Source organism: the organism of the source record quoted next, unplaced genomic scaffold, assembly GCF_019419815.1.
Source record: "Pyrus x bretschneideri cultivar Hongxiangsu unplaced genomic scaffold, Pyrus_bretschneideri_v1 Contig3, whole genome shotgun sequence".
Classification (NCBI taxonomy): domain Eukaryota; kingdom Viridiplantae; phylum Streptophyta; class Magnoliopsida; order Rosales; family Rosaceae; genus Pyrus; species Pyrus x bretschneideri.
Genome location: NW_025999612.1, coordinates 13280323 through 13294086, shown reverse-complemented (window position 1 = coordinate 13294086; position 13764 = coordinate 13280323). Strand labels below are relative to the sequence as shown.

The window sequence follows — 13764 nt, the reverse complement described above, 5'->3', positions numbered from 1 at the left end:
CGGTTGATTTTGGTCCTTCTTGGCCTCTTCGTACGCAATGGTTTATTTGTTTGAATTGTATTCAGTAGATGACTTTCTAAACCTTTAACATTTATCGCGAAGGAAATGTTGTTCTTGACAATTTTGCTAACATGGGTTTGTCTTCTCCAACTTTGGTATGAGATTATTCCCCTTCACTAGTGGCTCGTGCTGCGTTGTTTTCGGACTATGTTGACTTGCCTGGCTTTCACTTTTCAAATTAATGTACATCTCGACATACATGTTTATCTCATATATATTTTTTTTTCCTAACCTTGTGTGGTTCGACTTATTTTGCAGGTTTAGACCTTTTAGGTTTGGCTTTAGAGGGGTTAGGTTTCATGATGTTCCCTCTCTATCCTTTGTATCTTCTTTGTTTTCGTTTCTGGAGGGATAAGGTTTATGTTCCTCCTTATTTTTCATGCATTTTTCTCTTTTTTTTTCTTGTTTTATGAGATGTAAAATTTATGTTTCCCTGACTAACTGTAACTTCTTGTTTCCCTCGTACTGTCAAAGTTTAATTAAAAAAAAATTATAAATCAAATCTTGATTGTTGAACTAATCAAAATTAAAAAAATCATAAATCAAACCAAAACATCATCATTCAAGAGTGAAAAGAAGTTTCAAGAGCAATTGAGATGAAACGAAAGCGTGCGTTTGATGGGTCAATGTCAATGCAAACGGTATATGAAAACCAAGTCAGTCTACGCTGCAATTCATTCCAAATGACCTCATGAGAACAATTCAACTGAATTATTTGAATTTCGCTGGCATGAAGTGTAAACAAAACTTGCAGCAAAACATACGCCAATGAAACAAAGACCATGCCATAAAGCATCTGATTGCGATTGCTCCATCAACGAAATTCAAATGTCTAATTGGACCTAGACAGGAAACCGCCTGTTCGTATTGCCCCATCACGCGCACCATCTTTTGATCCTCATCGAATCGAGGGAGATTGAAATTTCATATACTCAACAGCGATCAACGCCGTAGTTTTCATATATAGTAGAAAACAAAGTGTACTTCAGCTACACGAACAATGTGCCAACAACAACAACATACTAGATGGCTACAAATTACGCACACAAATTCAAGACACTACAGTATTACAAACAGTAGCATCAGTTTCTCATTTATGATGAAAAAGTATTAACTCGGTTGTTTCCGCTCCCAAAGAAGAGCCTACGTCGGAAAACCTATTCGTCCTTGTACCTCTTCTCCACTTCCTCCAAGTTCTGAATGTCCTTGTAATATTTACAGATGCGAAAGAGACACCTGCGCCCAAAATTTGTAGATTGCTATCAAATGACATGAAATATATCAAAGGCCTTAAGTTTATCTTCTTCTTCATTTTTTTTTTCTTTTAAGAATTAAAAGCAAAAGGACAGGGGCATTTGATATCTGGCCAACGTACCAGTAAAGCAGACATGCTGAAGCACAAAGAATTACATTCCTTTGAGCCTTGTACAGCTGCATGACATATTGTTCCCAACAAAGGAAATGAGTCAAAAACAATTGAATATAACACGGATATAGACCGAACTTGATTTTTGTCACTTTAATGGCAGAGGGCTAAATATGCAATCATTAGACTGAGCCGATCAGCTCTTTTATCACCTAACCAATTTAAATATGACAAGACTAATCAAAATACGTACACAAAGTGAAAGTTTGAATAAATTTTCCATGCATGAATGGTGCAAAGACAATGCACGAGTGGTTCCAATTTCCCTAATAAACAAAGAATCCCGAAATTTGCACATTCTAAACCTAAAAAGAAAGACGATGAACTTGGCTAGGAAACCTTTGTATCTTTGATACCTAGAAATCCAAAACAAAGGTGCGCGTCGTTTTAGCAGTGGCATTAAGATGAAATTTTTTCAAACACCGTTTGCATTGACATATCTATTCTCGATCTCTCTAAGACATCCCAAAGCTGAATGTGCAACAACTTGCAACAGAAGAACTGGACCACATATAAAAATTTCACGACACGTACAGCCCAAATGTAGAGATATCTCCTACTAGAATATTTCAACAAACATAACCCCTTCCTTCACCCTTCATTCACTAGTTCCCACGAAGCTCCAATAAAGAAAGTCCAACAAATGATAAAGAAGCAGGATTCAAGATACCATCATAAACAAAAGCCGAAACAACCTAACAATCTAATACCCTATATACACATGTGTGTGTACTACGGAACACAAGTTTCGGAGGACTAATTTAAGACGCAGTTATGCGTTATTGAGCATTATGATTGAGTAAAAATAATCACGAACTTGTGATGAACCCAAAGCCCCCTAAATTATTACTATGTTAATCTTTAATAAAGCTGCAAAGCAGCATTCAACGGGGAGATCAAAACGTAATTTTCTTTTTGTCATATGATTTCTACTTCAACAAGTTAATTTAGGTGGCTGATCATGAATCCGAAGGCATCATCTCATCAATTTGATTAAATATTGCGACTTTAGAAGCAATGAAACCAGAGAGAGTGAGTAATGGGAACTGACGGATTTCTCATAGCGGTCACGGTCAGAGGCGGTGCAAGTCTCAGAGGTGCAGGCCAAGCGGTGCTCATTCTTCCAATATATATCTACACACAATCGATCAAAAGAAACACAGAAATAGCAAAGTCAAAGATTAATTGGAAACCCATTGAAACCAAAAATCAAAGAAAAAAGATCAATTGGGAAATCCAATGTTATGCAATGCCCTAAGAACGAGAAATTCGAAACCTCATTCGATTAAAAGGCCAGATCGCAGAAATGATTATAATTAAGGACAATATAAGTGTGAAGAGAAACCGAACGGAAACGGGAACGAAATCGAGAAAAGAAACGAACCCAGCAGCTGAAATCCGGCGAAGGGGACGATGAAGAGGGCGGGTTGGAGGATTAGAGAGACCAGCGACACGAATCGATTCTTCAACGGCTTGGGCGCCGGAATGGTTAGCAGGAACGCCAACGCCGCCTCTGCCGCCACTACGTACGTCAGTATCATCCACTGCAATGCCATCTTCGGCTCCAATTTCTCTGCTTTTTGCTTACTTCGCTATTACTTGCTCCACTTCTTCCTCTGATTTTGCAGCTCCCTCTCTCTCTCTCTGGTGTGGTTTACTTTGTGGCGGATCGGATCGGTTGAGTTGGCCCAAAATTAACACCATTTGGGCCATATCCATTAAGCAGCTATATGGTCCACTTAAAGCCCAATCTATATATCCAACTATAAATGGCCCGAAGGCCCAAATTAGTCACCCAGTGATAATGAAAACGAGACTTTAACGATAATTTTATTTAGACACATAAAAATAACTCACTTGCAACGCACTCTCTTAGATGTGTATGTTGCCAACTTATCACTGTATCGTGCGAAATTCACTTGCAATAGAATTATAACTTTCAAGGATTCCTAGTGTAAAAGTGCAAAGTTTCTCTAGATGGAAATAGTGTGCAAAGAGCTCAAAATATTTACAATGAGCCATCTTATCAAGTCAACTGCAGAGCGTTTTCGAGACTCCTTACCTAGTTTTCTCGACTCTTTATGCGCGTGCGGTTGAGTAGGCATTTCGTCAAACAGTTGTGGGCACAAAAGAGTCTCGTCCTTGTTCGGAGCATTCTTGGAGGTCCTTCACAAACGTGTTCCATGGGCTTCTATACGTCTTGAAACCCATTAGTTTAGATATGGATCCGCTCATGGTCACTTATATTAGAAAGTGCATGAATAAATGTATCAATGTTGGCCCTAAATAGTAAATTAGTAATGTATTGTTTCTTCTGTCTCTGTGGATAATTCTAGATATGACTTTAATTAATATAGTTTCAAGGACATGGTATTTCTTTTGTCTTATGGAGATTATGTTCCATTTCTTCGTTGTTTCATATATCTCAAGTATAAAAATTATGTTTGTAGATCATGTATATATACCTCAACGTGAGTTGAATAACATATTTGTCAGAATTAAACAACGTCATCTTCTATTACTACTCAAAAAGATTGTTTGATGTGGGATAATATCTAAGGGACTTACAAATATTTTAATAAATCACCAATGATGAAAACTCAATTCAACCCCTTGAAATATAAGTTCATTGAATTCATATGTTACAAAATTTTAATTTTTACCAAAATACTTCTTTCATTCCTCATATGTTCCAACCGGATTCTCTTCCGATCCTTTTGGTGAGGATCCTAGGAATCTGTAAATAGTGTCATTTCATCGTACATCGTGCGATCAGTTTTTGTTAGGTACTGTTTGTGTTTAATTTTAAATAAAAATATTTAAAATGATTTCTGATCGCACGATATACGATAAACAGATAAGATTCACGAATTCCTAGAATCCTCACAAAGATGATCCGACGAGGATCCAGATTCTCATGTTACAAAGTTTCACTACAGGATCTACCTTTCAAACAATTCTAGAAGGGAAAGCATATCTTCTTTCTTCGAGTCCTTGTCTCTCGTTTTTTATTTTTTATTTTTGTGAATGCTACACAAAATATATATTAGTAATCTCAGTCATACAACGATGGATAGGGTACATGTGAAAACTCAAATTCTCGTTGAATTAATTTGAGGTAGTAGAAGCCTTCAATACAGACAACGATAGCTAGATAACTAGTACAAGTCTCAATCCTCATGCGGGTTTATGTCCCTCCCCGTCTAGGTGTAACTTTTTTTTTCGTTATTAATAAAATTACTATCGTACCGTCGAGGTTTCCAAAAAAAAAAAAAAAAAAAAAAAATCATATTGCATCCGTGCTGTGGGCTTATCCTTGCTTATAAATAGAGTAGCAGTTAGTTAACATGGCAGAACTTATTAGTCATACTACGTCCCAGTTAGTTGACATGGCAGAACTTCCAAGGTTTTTTGCACTGAAATCAAACCACAGCAAAAAATGCTTGCGCATCATAAATCAAAACATCGGGAAATATCATGGGGTGGTCCAGTTCTCGGGGGATGATGTTAAGAGCTCACAAGCAGGGTTCCAAGTGGAGAGGGCCGACGGTAACGGAGAACTGTGCATATTAAATGCACTACCAATGGCAAATACTTGAGAAGAGGAGACGAACGGGAGTGGTGGATTGTGGCAGCCGGTGATGAACCAGAGGAAGATCAAAGCCATTGGACCTGCACTTTGTTCGAGCCTCAGGTTGTCCATAAAGACAACAAAGCAGTCATCCGTTTACTCCACGTGCAACTCGGGCGTTATGTAAGGTTGTACACTGCAAACCAGGGCACCGCATTCATCGGCTGAAGACTCCCCACGACAGTGGGAAATCTTGTAACGTCAGCCACTGCAAACGACTTCCATGAATGCCTCTACGCAGAGGAGACAGCCCCCAACCTCGAAAACCGTATGGATGAGTACACAGTCATCGACTTGGATCCACTCGCACTACCTAACCCTTTTGTGCTGAAATCAAACAGCTGCGACAGATACTTGAGCTACATACTTGATGAAGAAAACCACAATCATGAGATTGTTCAATTCTCCGGAGAGGATCCTAAGAGGGAGCAGTCAATCTTCCAAGTAGAGCAGGCAAACAATAAAGACCATCAAGAGAATCATTACGAGCACATCAAATGCTCGTACAACAAGAAGTACTTGAGAAGGATGGACATAGACAAGCAATTGATCATGGCAGTGGCTGACCGACGAGACGAAAGCACAAAAAGTTGGGGTTGCACATTGTTCAAGCCCGAGCGTGTCGGACAGGCCAGCAAAAACCACAACAACGTGCTCTGCCGATTGCGCCACGTGCAAAGCGGCCTCTACACAAGGCCATTTGTTGAGAATAGATTCGAATTACGCCTCAACGATGAAAGACCTGACTCTCATGGAGTGGATGTCTACACAGCCATCTGCGGCCTTCTATGATCATCGATTCATCATGATCATTTGATGTTTGTGGGTAACATCTCTGAAACCCTCACGAAACTCCACTCGCTCCATCAAGATCACCTATGGGTTTAAAAGACATATCCTTATCCTATAATATGCATGCGTCGTGTTCCTTGTGAAATTGATTAATAAAGCAATAAAAACAAATTCTATGTGTGCGGAAAGGTATTTTGTGTATGTTCTATGTGTGTGTAGAAAGGTATTTGTGTACTAGTGGTTTTAGTTAATAATACTAATAGTGCATGTAATGAAATAATTTACATTGCATATAATCAAATAACTTTGTAAGGTTATGTACGGTAATAAAGTTGTACTTATTGCGAATTATAGCTTGCAAGGGAGTACATATGCTTTTAGCTGTGAAAAAGGTGAATTTACAAAACTTTTGATACAATTTTCAAGTATCTTACGATGCATATTACTGGAGCAATATTCCTTGGTATTTGCCTGTTGATTGGAGCAATTGCTTATGACAGATTTGGCATATGCATGTTTTTGTTTTCCATATTTTTCGCGAGGGCAATTGTGTAGCCGATACCTTAGCCAACTTTGGTGCAGATCATGATGCATATTACTAGTGGTCTAACGTTCATTCATGTGCAGCGTTTGCTTATATTCATGATTTTTCTACTTCTACCAGCTATCGTTTCAGATGATTTTTATCATATGTTTTCTTTGTAAGTTAGGTTCCCTTATCATGTTACTTGCTATGTTATTTCCATCAATGAGGTTTGGCTTTATGTCCTCCTCATTTGTGTTCCTTCATGTGCAGAGTTTTTCCTAACGTGAACGGCATCAAAGATTATAAAAGGGTGATTATCCATTAATAACTAACTCCGTTAAAAACTTCCTAAGCCATTTCCTAGAGTTTCATATAATTATCTGTCGTGAATTTTTACAACTTCAGATAGTTTTGCAAATATTACTTCATGTTGGTTCTCTGTGAGTGGAGGCCAAATTGAGGGGAACTCTAATGCAGTTGATGCTCTCCTATCTTTTGCGGTGCTGCTCTGCCACTACAAAAAAAGAAAACACCTTGCCAGACGGATAACTTCCGTCGGCTAAACGCTTGTTTCGTCGCCGAAGTCTTTAGCCGACTGAGGTTTGTCGGGAAAAATTAGTCAGGCAAAACCTATCGACTGAACGCTTCAATGACCAAAACACAATTCTGTCGAGCAAAAGTTAGTTAACCTGTCGGAAATTTTCATCGGCCAAACAATTGACCTGAACGAAATCATCTTGCCCGATGAAAATATCTCGTTAGCTGGCTAAGAATTAAATAATGTAATGAATTTGACCCGAAGAAAGAGTTGTTGGGCCAACTCTAAGAAATCAAACTTAAAAATATAGAAAATTTTGCACGACGAAATATCTGTTAGGTTAACATTTTTCAATTTAAAAAAATATTAAATAAATTGTAATAAATATTTAAAAACAATATTTACAATCAAAATAAAATTGTTCTTATAATTATATTACAAAAACTAAACAGAAAAAAACGTTAACTATTAAGGTGATTGGGGGAATGGCTGCAAAAGCTCGGCCGGGACACCAGGAATCTTGATGCCAAAAACTGACAAGGACGGGGCTACGACAGCGAAGTACATGGGCACTAATTCTTGATCTTTCGCAGCAGCCTGTGCCAACCGCGCTACTTCTTCTTGTAGGTGCTCACATTCTTCCTTTTGGCGCGCTAGCTCCATTTCCACCTACTGAAGTTGGGAATTAGTCTCGATTGATGAATAAAGCTCGCTGAAGAAGAAAAGCCCCCAACTTCCTGAACTCGACTCGTTCCTAGGCCACGAACTTTCTTGGCTTTCTGTCGCCTGATTACGTCCATTAGCAACTAGATGGACACCTATGAATCAAGTATCAGCTCCTCCATAGGCATATTCAATTATAATCTTGCACAGATGATGGGATACAAGTTTGAAAGTCTTATTTTATATGTTATATAAACTTTTTGTTTCTTAATTGAGTAAATTGTAGCAATAGTCCCTTAACTCTAACTCAATTGGAGTAAGGATCCCTCAACTAAAAATTCATTACCATTGGTCCATCAACTCATCAAAACGTGCATCTATGGTCCATCAGATAAAAATCCATTACCATTTGTCCCTCAACTTTAATCCAACTAGAGAAATGATCTCTCAACTTTAACCCAATTAGAGCAATGGTCCCTCAACTCTAACCTAATTGTAGCAATGGTCCTTCCAACATAACTCGTTTTGACAAAATTCTGATAAAGTTGACGAAAATGACCATAGCTACGCTTTTTAATGAGTTGAGGGACCCTAATTATAGCCATGGTCATTCCAACATAACTTATTTTGACAAAATTCTGACGAATTTGATGAAAATGACCACAACTACACACTTTGATGAGTTGAGGGAACAATGGTAATGAATTTTTAGTTGAAAGATCATTGCTCCAATTTGATTAAAGTTGATGGATCATTGTTACAATTTACTCTTCTTAATTTTATACGAGTGTTGGCTTTAGTTTATATTATTTTGAGAATTATATCCTTAAGTAGCATTGACAGGAAAAGGATCCTCACCGGATCATTTTCCTAGGGATCCCGTGATTCTAATCGTTTATCGTATATCGTGCGGTTAGTTTTCATTAGGTACTATTTATATTTAATTTTATGAGTTATACAAACAAATCAATCAATGTCAACTATTTTAACAAATCTTGCATCACACCAATGAGAGCTATGTTCATATCAATGAGAGAAATGGGAAATAGATTGAGGAAATTAATATTAATTAAACTGCTCCCCTCAAGGGGATATAGAGAATTGATATTATCAAACAGCTATTAATCATTGTCTTTATAAATTGCTCCTTCCTACATTTCTTCGAAAGTACAATTAGCGGATCTGTTCACGAAAGAGTAATGTTAGGAAGACTAAATTTGCAAATTACATGATGTGTCATCAATAGGAAATGAGTTTATCAACGTTTAAATAATAATTTAATCACCAACTTCCATATTATTTAGTTTACAAATTTAGTCTCTTTAACATTACTGTTCATGAAAACTTTAGTAATTTAGTAATATTAATTATAACATTCGCTATTCAACTTGGGGATTATAGAGAGTTGATCTGGTCAAATCATTTATTTTTATTTTTATTTTTTTACAAATAATAGCGTTTGTAGGTTAAATAATTAATTGTTAAGTGGAAGGAAAATCTGTGGGGATTGAAGTCGCACTAAGATGCATAAACATTATTATTTTTCATCAGTGCAGAGAAGCGCGGTTAAGGTATGATAAAATCATATCATCATAGCATATTCTATTATTTTTTTTTATATTTACCATAAATAGAAGCCAACCCCACTGATTGAATAGTGCATAAGATGATCAAGCAGAGGAAGATGGACTTCGCTGAGAGCAAGGCATCACACACCCAAAACACATTGTTACATATGGTCATGACATATGTGTTTATTGTAAAACACTTCTGCTTCTCCCTGAAGAAGCAATCGCATATGAGCCTTAGTTTATATATAAGGCTTATCAAGTGAAGGCCCTCAGCGCTAAGAGATGATAATGTAAGGCACCCTTTTCTCAGGAAAATCATGCATCAAGTCATAAAGCACAGGCCCACAAGAAAACTATAACAAATTGAGAATTCGAATAAAGTTTTGATGTAAGTTAAATGGGATTCTGTTTATAGGTTAATCTGATGGCATTGTTTACATGATAAGTTGATAACCACAATTTGCTACTTGGTTTTTATGTGTTGATGATTATGAAGTTGAGTTTATTTGAGTAGTTAACTGGCATATTGGATGAAAGGAGTGCTCGCAGCAGTACAGCTACCATCTCGTATAAAAAAATATGCCAATGGAACTGGAAGAGTTTTGATTCATACATTGTACTCGCAATTGTTTATTTCTTTGCTCGATCAATCGTGAGAGCTATAGATCTACATCCTGAGTCGGACTGAGAGAATGGTATACATAAAGCTTGTGGAAGGAAGAGTTATTTGATTAATCAGGGCGTCTTATGATTTCTGGTTGATAAAATAGATCCACCATCACTGATTCACTATGATTCATAGAAATCAAGAAAAGAAAAGAAAATCAGATAAACCAGTTTTTCATCCTTATGCTTTACTTTCTTGGGCTTTTTTATTTTGAAGGTGGATTGTCTGCCCTCCCATTTCCATACTCTCTCCATGCCCTCCTGTTTGTGTGATCACGATTAAGCCACGTCAACATTTTATATTAATTTTTTATAAAAATAATAAAACAAAAAGTAATAAGAATATAAAATGTTGACGTGGTTTAACGGTGACCACACAAACAGAAGGGCATGGGGAGAGTATGGAAATGGGAGAGCAGACAATCCACCTCCTTTTATTTTAGTATATTTCCAATTATATTGGAAGGTTTTGAAGATTGAACCTAGCATATATAATGCCCATTATATATGATATTCGTACCCACCCACCCACCCTTACCATTACAATTCGAGTAAAATAGTACGCCATGTCGCTATATCCAGGTAAACGAAAGAAAAATTCTAGTTAAAAATGCCCAGAATTCATTTTAAATAAATCACAAATGATAGAAACAAAATTGAACGCTTAAAAAATCAAGTCTTTGAATTTACCATGTTACAAATTTCATTCCTCATCATGGCTATAAGTGGCTCCATATCTAGGTAAACCACTCTAATTAAAAATGCCCATAATGCGTTTGAAATAAATCACAAATGATAGAAACTAAATCCAAAGCTTCGAACATCGAGTCTTTGAGTTCACCATGTCACAAATTTCATTCCTCATCATAGCTATAAGCCACTTGCTTGAAGAAATTTATTACAAAATGCTCCTCACCTATCCACGTTCTTTATGAAATTTGACAATCTATTGCTCATTTAGTTGTTTGCAATATAAACTATTCCGATAGACCAGGCTACAATGGAACAGAATAGTTTGGAAAAGATATAAACCAACCAATTAGATCAAGCTATTTTACCAAATCTCGCGTTACTCCTATGAGGTCAGCCATGTTCATATGAACCAAAAATATTACCACGTGCATATAGAACTATTAAACAAAGACGAAGAATGTGAAGGAAATGGGACACAAGACAAAGTAAACGGTCTCAAGCTGTGTAGAGTTGGTTGCATTGCACGCAAGGTGTGGGCTTATAAATAGGATAGCTGGTTTGGAGCAAGCAGAAAGCAAAGAATAAAACAAGAGAGAATTAAGAGAGGAGAGAGATATATCATCCCAGTTAGTTAAGATGGCAGAACTTCCGAGCTTCTTTGCGTTGAAATCAAACCACAGCAAAAAATGCTTGCGCATAATAAATCAAAATATTGGGAAATATCAAGGGGTTGTCCAGTTCTCGGGAGATGATGTTAACAGCTCGCACGCAAGGTTCGAAGTGGAGAAAGCCGACGGTAATGGAGAACTTGTGCATATTAAATGCACTACCAACGGCAAATACTTGAGAAGAGGAGACGAACGGGAGTGGTGGATTGTGGCCGCCGGTGATGAACCAGAGGAAGATCAAAGCCATTGGACCTGCACTTTGTTCGAGCCTCAGGTTATCAATAAAGACAACAAATCAGTCATCCGTTTACTCCACGTGCAACTCGGGCGTTATGTAAGGTTGTACACTGCAAACCAGGGCGCCGCATTCCTCGGCCGAAGAGTACTCCCCGCGGGCGTGGGGCATTTTGTAGAGGAAGCCGCTGCAAACAACTTCCATCTATGCCTCTACGCAGACGAGATAGCCCCCAACCCCGAAAACCGTATGGTTGAGTACACAGTCATCGACTTGAATCCACTCGCACTACCTAACCCTTTTGTGCTGAAATCAAACAGCTGCGACAAATACTTGAGCTACATACTTGATGAAGAAAACCAAAATCATGAGATTGTTCAATTCTCCGGAGAGGATCCTAAGAGGGAGCAGTCAATCTTCCAAGTAGAGCAGGCAAACAGTAAAGACCATCAAGAGAATCATTACGTGCACATCAAATGCTCGTACAACAACAAGTATTTGAGAAGGATGGACGTAGACAAGCAATTGATCATGGCAGTGGCTGACCGACGAGACGAAAGCACAAAAAGTTGGGGTTGCACATTGTTCAAGCCCGAGCGTGTTGGAAAGGCCAGCAAAAACCACAACAACGTGCTCTGCCGATTGCGCCACGTGCAAAGCGGCCTCTACACAAGGCCTTTCGTTGAGAATAGATTTGAATTACGCCTCAGCGACGAAAGGCCTGACTCGCATGGAGTGGATGTCTACACAGCCATCCATGGCTTCCATGATCATGATTTATCATTATCATTTGATGTTTGTGGGTAACGTCTCTGGAAATCCTCACGAGACTTCACTCGTCCCATCAGGGTCACCTATGGGTTTAAAAGACTTATATATGCATGCATCGTGTTCCATGTGAAAGTGATAATAGCACTTATCACTAGTTTTATTCTTGTTTCTTGTTTTTAATTTAACTTTAATTGGTCCGTATTAAAGCAATAAACACAAATCCTATGTGTGTGGAAAGGTATTTGTGTAGTAGTGTGTTTTTTTTTTTTTTTTTTTTAAATTTTTATCCAATCAAGTTGTGTCATCTAGCATTTTAATTAATAAAAGAATTGATGTATTATTCAACCATTCCTTTTTATATCACATGTTTGACAACGTTATTTCTTTTATAATTCACTATAAATTCATACGCTCTCTTAAAAGTATTTTGTAAAGTACTACGAACTTGTAATCACTTGAACTTTCATCGCATACCATCAAATTCGCTAAAATACTAAAGAAAAGCCTATGATATTTTTGTATGATTTTGAAGTGTAAATAGACACTTATTTGTATGATATATAGTAAACTTACTTAAGCCCCCGAGTTTGTCTAAACCCTTGCCTAAGCCCTGTCTAGGTGCATACGCGCTATATAGGCTCCAATCATTTGCCCAACTAGCGTCTAGTGTACCTTAATTAGGACCACCCAATATTACAATCTTGACAAGGCTGGCCTTGAGAATTTGGGGCCTTAGGTGAGCCTTCGGACCCTTGACTTTTTGTACATTGATATATATAAAAACAAATTTGCTAAATACATGAAATAGTCTATTTCTACATCAAATATCATTAAAAATTAATATCAAAAGAAGAAAGATATATGAACACTACTTAAATATTACACACCTTGCGTTTTTAGACACAAATTAATGTACTAATTAAGTTTACATAATATAATTTTTCAACCTAATCTTTTTTCAATTGATAAAATAATTAATCCATTCACTCTTTCTTGTGAGGTATATAGTTGATCAAAGATAAGATTTGATCAACTTTAATTTTGAATTTTTTTTCTTCTGGAAAAGCAACTAAACTGGTATGGTTAACAAAGTTCTATAAGCAACCCATGCATTCGGGAAACAAACATCCATTTGCCTTAGATATTTCAACACTTTCCATTGCCTGATTTATTTCATTCTAAAAAGTTTCTCTCAAGATTCTTGGCTCTAGAAATAAGTTTTTCCCATGAATATCAGAATGATCACCAAGTGATCGAGAGAGAAGAGTGATAGTTTTTGTGAAAACGAAGAGAGAAAGCGATTGGGGCTATATCGAAAAAGGTTTGTGATTTTGATATTTAAATGTTCATTAGATTTGAAAGAGTAAAACTGCAGTTACATATGGGTGAGAACAAGAAAAAACAATAAAATTCTTTTTGTGAAAAATTATATTATTGCCTATGATTTAATGTTTTCATATTTTTATTGAATTTAATTTGTAAATATATATGTATATATATATTTAATAAAAATATCAAGGCCCC

The 13764-nt window shown here is 37.0% G+C and overlaps 2 protein-coding genes across 2 annotated transcripts; one reads left to right on the top strand and one right to left on the bottom strand.

Moving 5' to 3' along the window:
• Window positions 1-989: 989 nt before the first annotated feature.
• On the bottom strand, window positions 990-3132 carry LOC103946904. The gene is made up of 4 exons (XM_009357727.3): window positions 2871-3132; window positions 2538-2620; window positions 1436-1491; window positions 990-1296 (listed from the first exon to the last, which is right to left on the bottom strand). The coding sequence occupies exons 1-4, from the start codon at window positions 3040-3042 to the stop codon at window positions 1218-1220; spliced, it is 390 nt and encodes a 129-aa protein (XP_009356002.1). The 5' UTR covers window positions 3043-3132; the 3' UTR covers window positions 990-1217.
• Window positions 3133-5387: 2255 nt separating this feature from the next.
• LOC103946987 lies at window positions 5388-5909 on the top strand. Its single transcript, XM_009357813.2, has one exon. It carries the CDS (start codon window positions 5388-5390, stop codon window positions 5907-5909), a length of 522 nt encoding a protein of 173 aa, XP_009356088.2.
• Window positions 5910-13764: the final 7855 nt, after the last annotated feature.